At 45.2% G+C, this 14,312-nt stretch overlaps 1 protein-coding gene across 1 annotated transcript in view; it reads right to left on the bottom strand.

Annotated features, from left to right (window-relative positions):
* The window catches only part of LOC146809137 (IgGFc-binding protein-like), a gene marked incomplete at its 5' end in the record, with an annotated part of 458,615 nt that overhangs the window by 402,716 nt on the left and 41,587 nt on the right, over positions 1 to 14,312 (bottom strand). Inside the window, one exon of the mRNA XM_085615951.1 lies at positions 7,716 to 8,286. Coding sequence (XP_085472077.1) covers positions 7,716 to 8,286 — 571 coding nt within the window. The remainder of the gene's footprint in view (positions 1 to 7,715; positions 8,287 to 14,312) is intronic.

Raw genomic sequence — 14,312 nt, 5'->3', positions numbered from 1 at the left:
TATCATGACTAGAAGACGGAAGAAATCTCCCTTGGGGTCAAGGAGTGACTCCCCTCCTTGGCAGGCACCAAGGAGGAAACTGACCGGTCTGCATCGCTGAAGCTCCCGCCGGACACCGAAGTCTTTGCATCACCAGATGTGGATTTTCAGACTTCCCCGAGGCTACCCTGAGTGCACAGCAAAGCTGAGGCCCGTGGCTATCGTGGGTGACGTGGAACCGTGACCCCTAGACACCGTGAACTTTTGCAGCAACACTATCTTCCTGGTCCTCCTCGAAGTTGTGCTTTGGGCTCCGAGTAGCCCCAGCCTTGAGCACCTCCTGCACTGAAGATTGTTGGCCACCACTCCACGAGTGACCAGTGGGCCAGCTTCAACTGCGACCGCTTGAGGCTCCTTTGCAATCACTAGCCTATTGGCTAGCAGGTCCCCACAAAGGAAACTCCTTTTCTAATTAGGCTTACCTGGTTGCTCCAGACATGCCCTGACTTACCCTCACTGGGTGAGTCCCTAAGACCTTGCTGGTCTGCACCGCAGTCCTTTCTCTGAAATCCAGTGACTTGCCGTTGCCAAGGCTTGTTGGGTCAATTCTGGTCGCTGACACCGCAGCACTCGACAGACTTCGTGGGCAGCTCAAATCCAGCACATGGTCTTCATCGATGCCTCCTGGACCTCGAGGCTGAAGAGTCAAGACACCCATCAACTCACCTGAAGCACCCGACATCTGTGGACATTGGTCCATCCTGCCCTTGCTCACTGGCTAGTGACCCAGACTCTGTCCCCTCTGCTTACAGGTTCCTTCCATCCTAGATCCAGGCTTGGATCTCTTTGGCCTCTTCTCCTCTTCACGGCAGCAGCAGTTCTTTGCAGGCTTCCATTGAAATCGACGGCGCGACCCGACACCAAAAGTCACCTATGCACCCGGGTTGCCTGGGTGAGGTAACTCGAGTACTCCGGTGCTCCCATGGGAGCTAGCCCTAGACCTTCTTAAGTCCAAAAGGGTTTGGTCCTGACTCGATTGGAAGTGTCCCTAATCTTTAAATTGTCAACTGCGACATTGCCCATAGAAGATAACGGGAACCCGCGGTTGTGTTTACACACTGCATACAGTCCCCGTGGGGCCCCTGTGTCACTACCTTGGGTGGTTCCTTGGGGTCCCAGCGATTCTACAGTCTCTAGGCCTTGTGTCTATTCCAGTCATGGTACTTATACCACTTTTTTGGTATATGGTTTGGTATGCCCGTAGGGCTCAAACGTGTATTTTTGCTATTACTGATAATTGCTAACTTGTAAACAAAGTACTTCAAACTCCAGTCTCATAAAGAGACTAGAGGGGTGTGTTTTATACTAAATACATATATTTTGAATATATACCTGGTGTGGTTGTCCTTTCATTTGATCATTTAAGAGATTATAGACTGGTAAAACAAGCTGCTTTACATTCCTTCAAGACTTAGCCTGAAGGCTTCTCTCCATAGCTACCACTAGGATAGCTTTCAATAAAGGTTGTCTTTAACCATTCACCATAAGGAGTTGTTTTGACTGAAACGAGGTGTCCACTAGAACTAGTGGACAGCATATATCAGGCCACCTTCTCACGCATCCCATAATACTAAGAGTAAGGCGTCCTTGTCTTCATCCTAACATAGGATAAGACTAGGGGCAAGGCAGCTTTTCTCTTCCTAAACATAAACCTACCTATGAGTAAGGCTGTGTATAAGCTACTTCACATAACATTAGTCTAGAAGTAAGTGGCATAGCGTGGGCGGGGACACAGTCGCGGTTGCCGGGCGCAAAATTCTTAGGGGCACAAATGTCTAAAAGAAAAGTGTAAGGACACTTGCCTAGCCCCGGGCGCTGGCACCCCACGCTACGGCGCCTTCTCCTCCAGCTAACCTGACGCTCCAGCACTGGCGGTGAATCTCTTCATCGTCGCCCTGCTGGGCCCGCGAGCCTGGGGTCATACCTCTGTTAAGGAAGGGGGCTCGTCCAGTCCTCGGTATCCGTTGCTCTAGTGTGGCGTGTCCCCATCAAGGATTCCAGGGTTGCTCTTTTAGTGAAGCAGGCCACCCCACGGACAGAACCCAGCTCGGGAACACATTCTACTCTGCAGCTGCCACCTCACACATTTAGAGCATAAATGCAAAGGATCGCGTGGACGCGCATTGCTTAAGGACACAGTATAGTTTTCAACTTCATAAAGTAACTAACGACGCCTCCTTGTGCAGCAGTCCCCAAGGGATGAGATGGGAGTGCGAAAAACGAGCGCGCTCCTTCGACTGAAACCGCGCGGGTAGGTTTTCTTGTCACCCTCTTCCAGTCCCCGGGGTGAAGCACTGAAGCATCAGGAATGGAGCGTAAGAGGCTCAGTTCTTGCTTAATTTTTACCCTGGGGGCTAGCCGCAGTCTAAGAGCCATTCGAGGTCTGTATGCTGCCTCCTATGTAAGGGTTTGTATCGTCGAAAGGGCTCTTCGTCACAATTAGTCCGAGTTTCCGTAGGTGGCCCCAGCAGATTCGATTAATGGGTATTTACGTTTTAAATGCAAAGACAACTAAAACGTTGCAGTCTCTTCATTGACAAAGAGTCGGCAGTGCCGCAATGCGGCTGCCTGCGCGCTGCTGTTTTCACTTCTTTTCACCCGCGTGAGATGGACAGCGCTCATTATAGGGATGACAAAGGGTCGTCTGCCTTGGGGGAGATAATGGAGACAAATGACTAGGTCGGTGAAGGTGACAAAATATGCTTTAGTGCCGCTGTGGCGAGGTGGTCCGGCATTTGTATTGCGCTTCTGCCATCTTCTGGACTCGGAATGTTTCGCATAAATTGTGAAATGATTTGACTGTAGGCAAGGAAGGACAAGCGCATGCCTCGTGCTGAATGGGAAAAAAAAGATGAGGAGAGGCGGAGGCAGCAGGGGGAGGGGAGAGAGGAGGGGGCCTGCACCTGTTTCCCTTGCAGGAGCAAGCAGGAACCATATTTGTTTAATATCACATGGCTTGAAAGCTTGCTCCCGCAAGGGAATCGCCAGACGTGCATGCGTTGCATTCAAAGCTATGCAATGCGTGCACATTTTTGGCAGCAAAGCTGAAGCGATTGCTAAAGGTCTTTTCCTATGCAGCGCATGCGCGCTGCTTAGGCAGAACCTTAAAAGGTCTGAGGATGCGAGCCATCTGGACCACATGACTATAGATCATATTTCTACCACGAGTTTTGCCAGCTAGTGTGACAATAAAATTGAGTAATCTTATACCTCGTTCTGGTGATTTTGAATAAGCATGCACCTTCTATTCTGACCCTTTTGTTAATGTGCTAGTTAAAACGGCTTTTTACCACTGTTTGGGACTTTTAAGATTTTTAACCCCTTCCCCGCTCATGACGGAACCGTTCCGTCATGAGCCACGGTTGCCGTGTGCTCATGACGGAACGGTTCCGTCATGCCACGACCATTGGCGGCCGCTCCGCCCACGCGGCGCTGTTTCCCCGCCTGTGCGGGGGGACAACGCAACTGGGCGGAGTCATGACGGAACCGTTCCATCATGAGCACAGCTCAACCGTGGCTCATGACGGAGCGGCTCCGTCATGAGCACAGCGCCACCGCGCTGCCCCCCCCGCACCCCCCAGCGCCGCGGCAGAATTCCCGCCGCGGCGAAGGGGTTAAGGGAAGTCTTAGCAGTGTTTAACTGATGTTCGTTATTCTTACATAGCTTCCGAGTTGATAATTACTTCTTGGCAAACAATTTAAAACTGTAATATAAAAACCGGTCAAGCACTGTAACAGAATTCTAAAATAAACAAGCGTGCGCGAAAAGCATTGGCCGTGCTGGCGCTGACAGTTAAAGTGAACGCGATGCACTTAATTACCCGTGACGAAGACAAGACAGATTGCGGATGCGCGCGTGCATGCTCGCGTGAACGCAACCGCTAGGCCAGCCAAAGCACGGGGTAGCACTTTGAAAACCCCCTTACTAAAAGTCGAGCATGCAGCGCATGCGCTGCTCTAGGCTCGACGTAAAAACTATCCCTTGGGTCTGCCACTTACTCCTGGATCAGCAAGGATGCCCACAACCTCACCACATTTAATGCACCTGTTCAGAAGCTGGTCCAGAGCTGTGGCCACAACACTACTGAGGCAGAATTCCAAGTGCGGAGGAGGAGTGGCTAGAATTGTGATACTTCCCGCAGAGGATGCTATTGTCAGGATGACAGGAAGCATTTTGATGGATAATGGTAAACAGCCAGGCACAGTAGATAAAGGACACAACAAGATCTCTGTCATTGAAGAGGTCAGCACGATTAATCCTAGTGAGATAATGAAATTTGCGTGGCTGAAAGTCGGGTGAGACAGTAGTGAAAGCTAGAAATATCAGGGTGTATTTAGCCTATAGATGATACGAGAAACCAGAGGAGAAGTTGACGTCATCAGAGGGAATAGCGCCAACAGAAAACGTGAGTTGAATATAGGAACCCCAAAATGTGTGCAAAATTATGCAGTTTTGTTTTTATTTTTTATTTTTTAAAATGGCTGCGGTTACAGTATTTTGGCACAAGAGAGAGCTAAAGCACTCTAAATACAGGCAGTCTATGCAATCTTACATTTGTGACTCACCTGGCAGTATGTAACTTACCAATAGCATTGGTTTTACGCTTAAATATGTTTAAATAAAAATATGCCCCCGCATTAAAGATCGAAACTTTCAGAGTTGCCTAGTTAGATTATACTCGCTTACTGCCTCCATGAGGTAAGCTTTTGACAGGCACAATATACATTTCTTACTGCTCAAATACCATATTTTTTGGATAACATCGGAAATGGTGCCGAGGAGTCAGGTTGCGGAATTATCCGCGTCAGAAGTTGAGCTGCCTGGCTACGGCGTTATGAAAAAGTGGGGTGATTCGCAACCAGCAGAGGTGCTTAAAGGAGGATCAATGAAACAAGATGTGGGTGCATGGCTGAGGCTGTGACTGTGCCTGACTGTAGGAATCTAGTAGCTAATATCTGCCATTTGCCACTTACATAGGTAGCAACATAGTAGAGTAAGGTCCCCCAAAGAAGGTACCACCAGCTAATCAGAAAAACTTAGCGGAAGGCCCTAGTCGAATGAATAAACGCCAGCTTCAACAGCAGCAAAAACATCTTTGCTATTGTCAAGGATTTCAACACATCCACATCTGCCACCGGCAGCATCACCCTAACCCAGTATTTGAATAACGACCTTTCAAATGTTTTTTGCAGCAAGATCACAACCATGTACAGCAACTACACTCTGCATCGGACCGCCATGACTGTCACCAGAAGTGTCCCTGTGATGAAAGAAGACAACACAATCACCACATGGGACGCCATCAGCACAGAAGAAACCACAACAATCATGTAAACCATAAGCTCTGGGACCTCGGCAGATCCTTGCCCCCATCACGCTTTTGACAAAAGGGAGATCCCTATTGGCGAGGCCCTCACCCCCATCGTCAACACCTCCATCAGAACAGCCACCTTTCGGAACCATGGAAACATGCAGATGTCAATGCCTTCTTAAAGAAACCCTAGGCTGACCCAGCCAAGCTTGCCAACTACTTCTTTACCCAGCCAAAGTTTCGGCAAAAGCCACCTCTCAAAACACCTGGCAAATCGCCAGCTTCTCAATGCCACACAATCAGGATTCAGATCCAACCACAGCATGGAAACTGCCCTCAGTGTAGCAATGGATGACATCCAGATTATGCTTGACAGGGGGGTAACTGCAGCCCCATCCTCCAAGTTCTATCAGCAGCCTTCGTCACTGTTTTCTTTTACATTCTGATCCGACCACTTCCTGAAGCATGAATCCAGGGACACACCCTGGAGTGGATCTGCTCCTTTCTCACTGGAAAACCCCCAAACTTGTGCCATCCCCATCCCCTGTCACACTTCTCTGAACCACCTGTAGAATCTATCAGGGCTCCTCACTCAGCCCGATGCTCTTCTGCACAACATAAACATCCTCACATACGCTGATGACAAGCAACTGATTTTGTCCCACTCGGACAAAACACTTAATACCAGGAAAAAGTTCACCACATGCATGACCAAAGTGGCCACCTGCATGAAATCCAATCCAACTGCGTCAAACTCAACTTGGGCAAGACCGATGCGGTGATATTTGGGAAAGAAACCTTGTCCTTGGACTCCACCTGGTAGTCCACAAACCTCGGACCCACTCCCATGCCTAGCTCACAGACAAGAAACCTCAGAATCATGATAGAAAACAAAGTGGACATGGCTACCCAAATCAACACCGTAGCGTTTTCCTGATCTGACACTCTTAGGATGCTGAAGAAAATATTTAAGTGGTTACCGCACAACACCAGGAAAACAACAATCGAACTCTTCATCACCAGTGGGCTAGACTATGCAAGCACCCTTTACAATAGGATATCCAACCACCTCACAAAAAGACTGCAAAAAGTGCAAATCACAGCAGACAGACTTGTACTCAAGCCTCCAATAGCACACCACACCTTAGGGAACTCCACTGAGTCCTGATACACAAGCATAAACACTTCAAACTCCTCACCGAATAAAACACTCCACAAGACAGCCCCTGCCTACCTGAATAGCAGCATTAATTTCCATCCACCTTCTAGACACCTCCGCTGTGTCAAACTCGCACTAGCACTGCCCCCACCCAAAAGAAGAGCAGGGGCTTGCACCTTCCCGTACTTGGCTCCTAAAGCCTGGATCAACCTCCCACAACACATCAGAGACTCCTCCTCTCTTCTTGAGCTCCAGAAGAACCTGAAGACCTGGCTCTTCGCATAAGTCCTCAAGGGCTGGCTTCACACACTGGCTATCAAGTACCTGGATACCTTAATGGGCGTCCTTTAAAATACTGATAGCATAACATAATGTAATGTAACATGAAACATAATGCTGTAGTATTGTGCATTTTTGCCCTTAGAAAGCAGTTACCTCTCAAATCTGACTGTGTATTTGCATTGGACCCTGTGCAGCACACTTCTGCTTTTCAATTAGGTTTTCACGACATAAATAGCATATATACTCTTAGATACACAGGTGCATAACGAGCGGCAACTGATCTTTGAGTGAACATTAGATGCCTCAAACTCACCAAAAGTCACTTTGGGGCATATGTACAAGCCCCTATCGACCATGGGAACATCACTTTTTGTGACTTTCCCGTGCTGATAGGGGCCTTCGCTTATGTACAAGGCAGCGTTAAGCCTCCTTTCATGCTATGTTTAGCATGAAAGGGGTATGCAGTGGGTGTTGTGGTGGGCGTTCCACAGCAACATCCATTGTATTTGACGCTGCCCCCCTATGTACAAGGGCAGCATACATAGGAGGTAGTGCAAAAATTAAGACCAGGAAAACCCTGGTCTTAAGTTGGCGAAACGAGGAGAAATGCATTATTTCTCCTCGTTTTTGCTTTTTTCATGTGTGCTGCTTTGTGCAACACACATGGAAAAAGCAAAATTCCATGGTTTGTTTATGTACAGGAAGGTATCCCTTCCGGTACATAAAGAAACCATTTAAAAAAATGCCATTTTGTAACTTTCATGTGTGCTGCATAAAGCAGCATACATGAAAGTTACAAAATATGATTTTAGGATCATTTCTGTGCAGGAAGGGACAGGGTTTGCAAAATCTCGGTAAAGCTAGTCCTGCGACAAATAGATGTTCTGAACGTGTAACATTAACAACATTAAAAAAATACTCACTGCAGCCAGTTAGAGTTCTCCACTCGTAGACCGGGAGGCCTCGGTTCTGGCAGGTAATTGCATATGTAGTGAATGTCTGGCACAAGATATTCCGATATCCATTGTTCATGCACAGGTCATAGGCACAGCCCTTCAGGTAAGGTTGAGGGTCGACTTGAGCATTGCAGAGCCTGAAGGGCCCAGTGGTGTCTGCTAGACGGCCACAGAATTCCAGAGCCTCGTATATCACGGCGCGTTCAGCGGGGCAGACCTGGCACGCGCCGTTACAGTCATCACGGCACGTTGCGTCAGGAGCACTCGTCTTCCAGCTGCTCCCGAGCTGTCCGGCATCACCAGCTTGTCTGCCCGACGGCGTCATGAAGTCATCGTTGGGGTTCAGGTTGTTGTTCCCACACATTCCACACACATTCCCGCGGAATAATCTGGGAATTCTCACAATGACGTAGGACTTCCAGTCGTAGAGCACTTGCAGGCCGTAGGAGGTCTCCAGCATAGCATACTGGCCACGGTGGTGTATCTGTAGTGTCCCACCCTGCAGGGTGATAGGCAGCGGCCCCCTCACGTTATTCACCTGAGCAGGACAAAGTTCAAATCAGGTGAGAAATGCTATCTTGAGAACATACATAGTATGAGTACATTCAAAGCACAAAAACCTCACGATAACAATGATGTCATCTATGAAGATTTCTTTCAAGAGAACAAAAGAAAATTGCCTCTTTTCTGAAAAAACATTAGAACCTTACAGGACATTTCCTGGGAGATCTAACTTAAATCAAGGAGGAGACAACGCTCACATTCTCTTTATACAGTTACTGTCAGGAGGCTGGAAAGGTCCAGTGCCTCGAGCCACCCTCCTCTACCTATCGCTGACAAAAGCTGGCAATAGCATCCAGTACCAGGACCCCTGAACCTTTCTTGTACGTACGGATTCATAGTATAAGTGAAAAGTGTAATAATACGAGCAAATAAATTCCAAAGCGTTTTACTCTCAGAAGACACATTCACTTACCACTGAGGTCCTATCTAGTCGATAAAACGCTGCCTACGCGAATGCTACCTGCACTGGGGTGTTTTTACATTCACTGGGGCATATCAACAAGGGCTTTATCTCTGCTTTTTTGGCTTTAAAAGCCAAAAAATGAGAGATAAAACTAGCACCCTATCAACAACAGGGTGCTAACATGCAAATGTGTATGTTAGCACCCTTTTACTCTACGCTTCCCCTTGCATCTCTAATGAGATGCAAAGGGGGCGTTCCAGAGTAAAATAATAGGAGAAATGTCGCTAAGCGACATTTCTCCTATTATCAAGAATGTCGCTAACCCTGTTAGAGACAAAAAAAGCAGCGCTAACTGCGGTTAACGCTGCTTTTTTACGTCTGGTATTTTTCTGACTTAGCCATGATATCCTATGGAAGGAGGATATCATGGCTAAGTTTGCCTGTCCTTATCAACAAGCTAACGTGAGATTATCGCTGGGTTTCCAGCAATAATCTCACGTTAGCCTGTTAGCGTGAGGATTTTTATCGCTATTGAGATAAGCGTTGCTAATAGCACGCTATCTCAGCGATAAAAATTCACGCTAGCCGGCGATAATTATCCTAGCGCTAAGTGCGCTTAGAGATAATTATCGCCGGTTGTTGTTGATATGCCCCACTGTATCCTGGTGGTTCCAAAGACTCAACGGGGCTCTCAGGTAACATAGTATCACAATATACAATAATGGAATATATTCAATGTTTGTGCGTAAGGTATGTTCGAAGCCTGCAAAGCTCCTAACTTAAGGATACACATTTTTTAACCTATATAGCACTTTGTTCACCTAACCACTACTGTGCCTTTCTACAGATCCACAAGCCAAGGACAACGGTTCTTAACCGGGGGTCCGTCTACGCCTGGCGGTTCATGATGCTTTCTCAGGGGTTTGCAACTGTTTAGTAAATGAAACGCTATTATCAGATTGATACACTATAAATACATTTTTAAAAAAGAAAAATGGAAAATTTTCAATTTTAAAATTCCAGGTAAATGGGAATGAATTTGAATATTGAGGCTAAAAAGTTGAGTAGCGAAGGCACACCAAATGAAATCTTGTACGAACGGTTCGTAGCCTCAATTGAACCAAATTAATGTGTTTTGTATTGCATTCTCACACTGAAAAAATCTAATGCAGCAATTTATCTGGAATGTGGCCTTGTCCATACCAAGACAAATACTACCTGATAGCACAGGAGATCATGAAGGGGAAAGATTGCATACGGTATTAGAAATGTTAAATATTACAATAATAAATGGAAAGACTAAAGAAGATCAGCCAGGGAAACATACATTATGACAATGGAAGGCTGTCTTTTCTTATAGATTTTGCAGAAATCTCCTCTGCAGATTTCTATTTGGTAAATGACATGAGATTGGTGATCTAATGGGGCTTGATCATAACTTACTACATTTAGCCTTAAACAACTCAGTGAAGATGACGAATAATGACATAGAAATCAACAAATATTATATCCATATCATATGTAAAAAATGCAACTTTAAAAATTATTCAACCCCCTCCACCCCCCCGCCTCCCCCCCGCCCCTGATGTCTTACACGGAGATGAACCCAGAAACGTTACTAGGTGAGTACGGAAAATTGATAAGCACAGTTAGATATATTGCATCAGCAACTGTTAATAAAGGAAATAGACCAAAGGGGAAATCATTGTCCTAAAATGAGAAAGCAAGAGAACACCTGAATAGGAACATAAGGGATGCCTTAAGATATGGCCCTGTTAATAGGGTACATTAAATAAAACAATGCAGAAAGGCTTCCGGAAAAAACCTAGAAAGATTGCTTGGGCAGAGAAATCAAAAATATGGATGCAACCAATCATGCCTCTCCAACAGTGGAAAAACAAGCCCTTTTGGGATATAGTGGGTATAAACCTTGGGGGTCTGACAGAAAATAGAAGCACCACCAGTTGCAGTGAGAAATGGTTTATTTATATACCAGAATTATATGGAAAGAAAAATAGAAATAATGAACAAATCTTATTGTTGACTGTTAAAGGATTGGAGTCTGCTATAGATAATTTAGATCTGCATGCCTTAATACCAACACTTAAGGAAATTGAGGTAATTATCAAAAATCTAAAAAGACAAACGAAACCTAGCACCACAATTATGAGCTCAAACCTTAGGTCCAGTTTGTTCATCAATAATCAGTGGAAATAAAACCCTGGAGTCTTGGAAGGGCATCATGAGGAATCCCATTCATCAGAAAAGGCCTACATACACTCCCAAAAACAATTTATGATAACATTATTGGATATACCAGACAAAATATATGCTAAATATCTCCTGCAATTCCTAGATGAATGGGTTGAAAAAGAGGTGGTCCTACCAAAGGCGCAATTGGTCTTTAGGAAATGCTATACAACGGTGGATGGTCAGCTACTAGTGAAATGCACTGTCACTGAAGCTACTGGTTGAGGAGTACACTGTTAAAAGAAAGCTACTTTTCCATGTGGTATGTATTGATCTATCAACGGCCGATAACACCATAACCTGAGAATGTCTTTGGAGAAAAATGCGTATCTTGAGAATCCTGTCAGCCTTACTGAAACTAATAATGCAACTACATGAAGGGGCTCGGACAAGAATTGAACTTGGAAATAATAGATCCTTGTATCGAAAAATCAATACATCAAACGGACTGAGGCAAGGGAGTATCATAGCACCTCTCCTCTTCTGTCTATCTCTCTATACTCACACACACACACATATATATATATATATGTGTGTGTGTGTGTGTGTACATACACACACACACACACATATATATATATATATATATATATATATATATATATATATTATCTACTGGCGGTCGCCAGTAGATAGTTATGGTTAGGACCGTGTTTCCATAGGAAATCCGCAACATTCTATTTGGAATAACTTTGGCGCCGGTTGACGAATCCTCGCGAAATTTTCAAAATAGGTGGGGCGCTCCGCTCCGCTCCGCTCCGCTCCTACCCTGAAAGTCTCGGGGGGATTCGTCAAGCGGGGGCTGGGAAAAAAGGGGGGTCCCAAAACGCGTTTTCCCCATGCATTTTCCCATAGGACCTTTAGTCCGAGCTACAGCCCGAACGGCTGAACAGAATTGCTTGAAATTTGGCAGAGAGGTAGTCCTCAGGTCAGAGATGTGCCTTTTGCAGGTCTGGTGTAAATCTGTTCAGTAGGTCCTGAGAAAATAGCATTTAAATCAATATATATATATCTGTAAGCGCGCTCCGTGCGCTTACGGTAAGCTTACCGTACGCGTACGGTGCCGTGCGCGAGCTCAATTCTGATTGGTGGTTACATGACTGTAAACATTCGAATCGGTCGAAATCAGAAAGTGTCGGCCGCCATTTTCTGTCTCTCGCACTGAAAAACAAAGGTGGATAACGTGAAAAGGGGGCAACGGAGAGAGTTGTAGACCCCCTAGCGTTTGTCAGGGCGTCCACGAAGGACCAAAAAGTACGAAAAATACATTTAATAATTTTTAAAAAAAATCGCGGAGTGCGCGTACGGTAAGCTTACCGTACGCGCACGGCAAAAAATAAAAAAAAAAAAAAACGAAAAACAATCACATTTATTACATAAATTGAAGGACCCGCAAGGGAAAAAAAAAATTGTTACTGTGTAAAAAAAGGCGAGGCGGGCACGGTATGAACTGCGCAACGTGGGCGCTCGGTGCGCGAAGCGCACCGAGTGCCCACAGCACGCGCACGGTGCGTGAAGCGCACCGTGCGCGCAGGGTGTGCACACGGTGAAAAACCAAAGATCTTGTTAATCCGCCAGGAAGGCCCATTATCTCAGCCATCGGGAGTGCCTTTGAAAATACCTCCAAATTTATTGATTCTTTTCTTTGCCCAATGGTCAAATTGCTGCCCTCTTTCATACAAGATACAGGTGACTTCTTGAAAAGTATATATGATATCCCATGGGAAGAAGATATGCTCTTAGTAACCATCGATGTCACTACGTTATACACCAGTATAAGACATATAGATGGCCTGAATGCCATTAAACACTTCTTAGGTACACGTCATATCTCACTATGGGCACATACTCAGATGTTGATCTCTATGATAGGTACCTGTTTAAAGAATAATTTTTTTCTTTTTAATGGGGAACTATTTCATCAGCAATGTGGGACTGCGATGGGCACCTGCTTCGCCCCCAGCTATGCGAATTTGCATATGGGCTGGTGGGAGGAGCAGGTGGTCCAGCAAGAACATCAGGAGGTTTGGCACAATAACATTTTACATTGGAGCCGGTATATAGATGACTTGTTTGTCATCTGGAAATGTCCGGAACCATCAGCTAGGCAATTTGTGAAACAGCTGCAAATTAACAATTTAAATTTGCAATTCACTAGTAATATCAGTGATTCTGAAGTCAATTTTCTTGACCTCACAGTATACGTAAAAGATGCCAAGATACAATCTAAAATCTATCGAAAACCAACGGCAGGCAATACGTTGCTTCATGCAACTAGTTTCCATCCGCAGAGTCTGATTAGTAGCATCCCCTATGGGGAATGCCTGAGAACCAAGCGTAACTGTAGTGAGCATGCAGTCAGGGAGACTGAATTAACAAAGTTGCATTCCCGCTTCAAATCTCGAGGCTATGGGGATGATTGTATCAATGCGGCTATTCACAAAGTAAAGAACATAACTAGGGAAGATATCATTTTCAAAACCACAAGGTCTACCAAGAAAGGGAAGAACAAGGAAAATGCTCCAAACGATTGTAGAATGATAACAACTTACAATAAACAACATGGCAAAGTTAGGAACATACTGTCAAGGCATTGGCATTTAATCCGTAACGACCCTGTTTTGAATAAAATAGTATCAGCAAGACCTTTAATAACCTTCCGCAGAGCGAGATCGTTCAAACAAATGCTGGTGAGCAACATGGCACCTAAATCTATTGCTATATCTTCCAAAGCTACCTGGCTGCAACGCAAAAATGGGTTCATTAAATGCACCAAGTGTAAAGCTTGTCATCATGGCAAGAACACAGTTAAGTATACAACGGGGTGCTCGAAAATTGAAAAAAACATCAAAGGGCAATATGATTGTAAAACTACTTTTGCCGTGTATGTACTTACCTGTCCTTGTAATCTGTCTTATGTGGGCAGTACTATTCTACCTGTCCACAAACGAATTTTGCAGCATCTCCGAGCAATTAAGAACGAGGACAAGGCATACCCTGTAGCTCGGCATTTTGCAAAATATCATGATAACAATGTTCGAGGTCTTACCTACTTTGTCATTGATGCTATTGCTCCCAATATCAGAGGGGGAAATAGGGAAAAAGATCTAAGAAAATTGGAATCCCGCTATATTCTAGAACTAAATAGCAGAACCCCGACAGGCCTCAATATGGAAGAGGACCTGTTTACACATCTATAAAGATCTTTAACTTCAGTCACTAGCATCATGCCTCTGTTGTTATCTTTCTATCTTTCTGTAATCTCTTTTTATGTTAATTTTTAACATTAGTGTGTGTAATTAGATGTTTTGTTAATGTCCCACTGGTTAGCACTTTATTATATGAAA

This window comes from Triturus cristatus, chromosome 7, assembly GCF_964204655.1.
Source record: "Triturus cristatus chromosome 7, aTriCri1.1, whole genome shotgun sequence".
NCBI lineage: Eukaryota > Metazoa > Chordata > Amphibia > Caudata > Salamandridae > Triturus > Triturus cristatus.
This window is presented reverse-complemented; position numbering and strand designations above follow the sequence as displayed.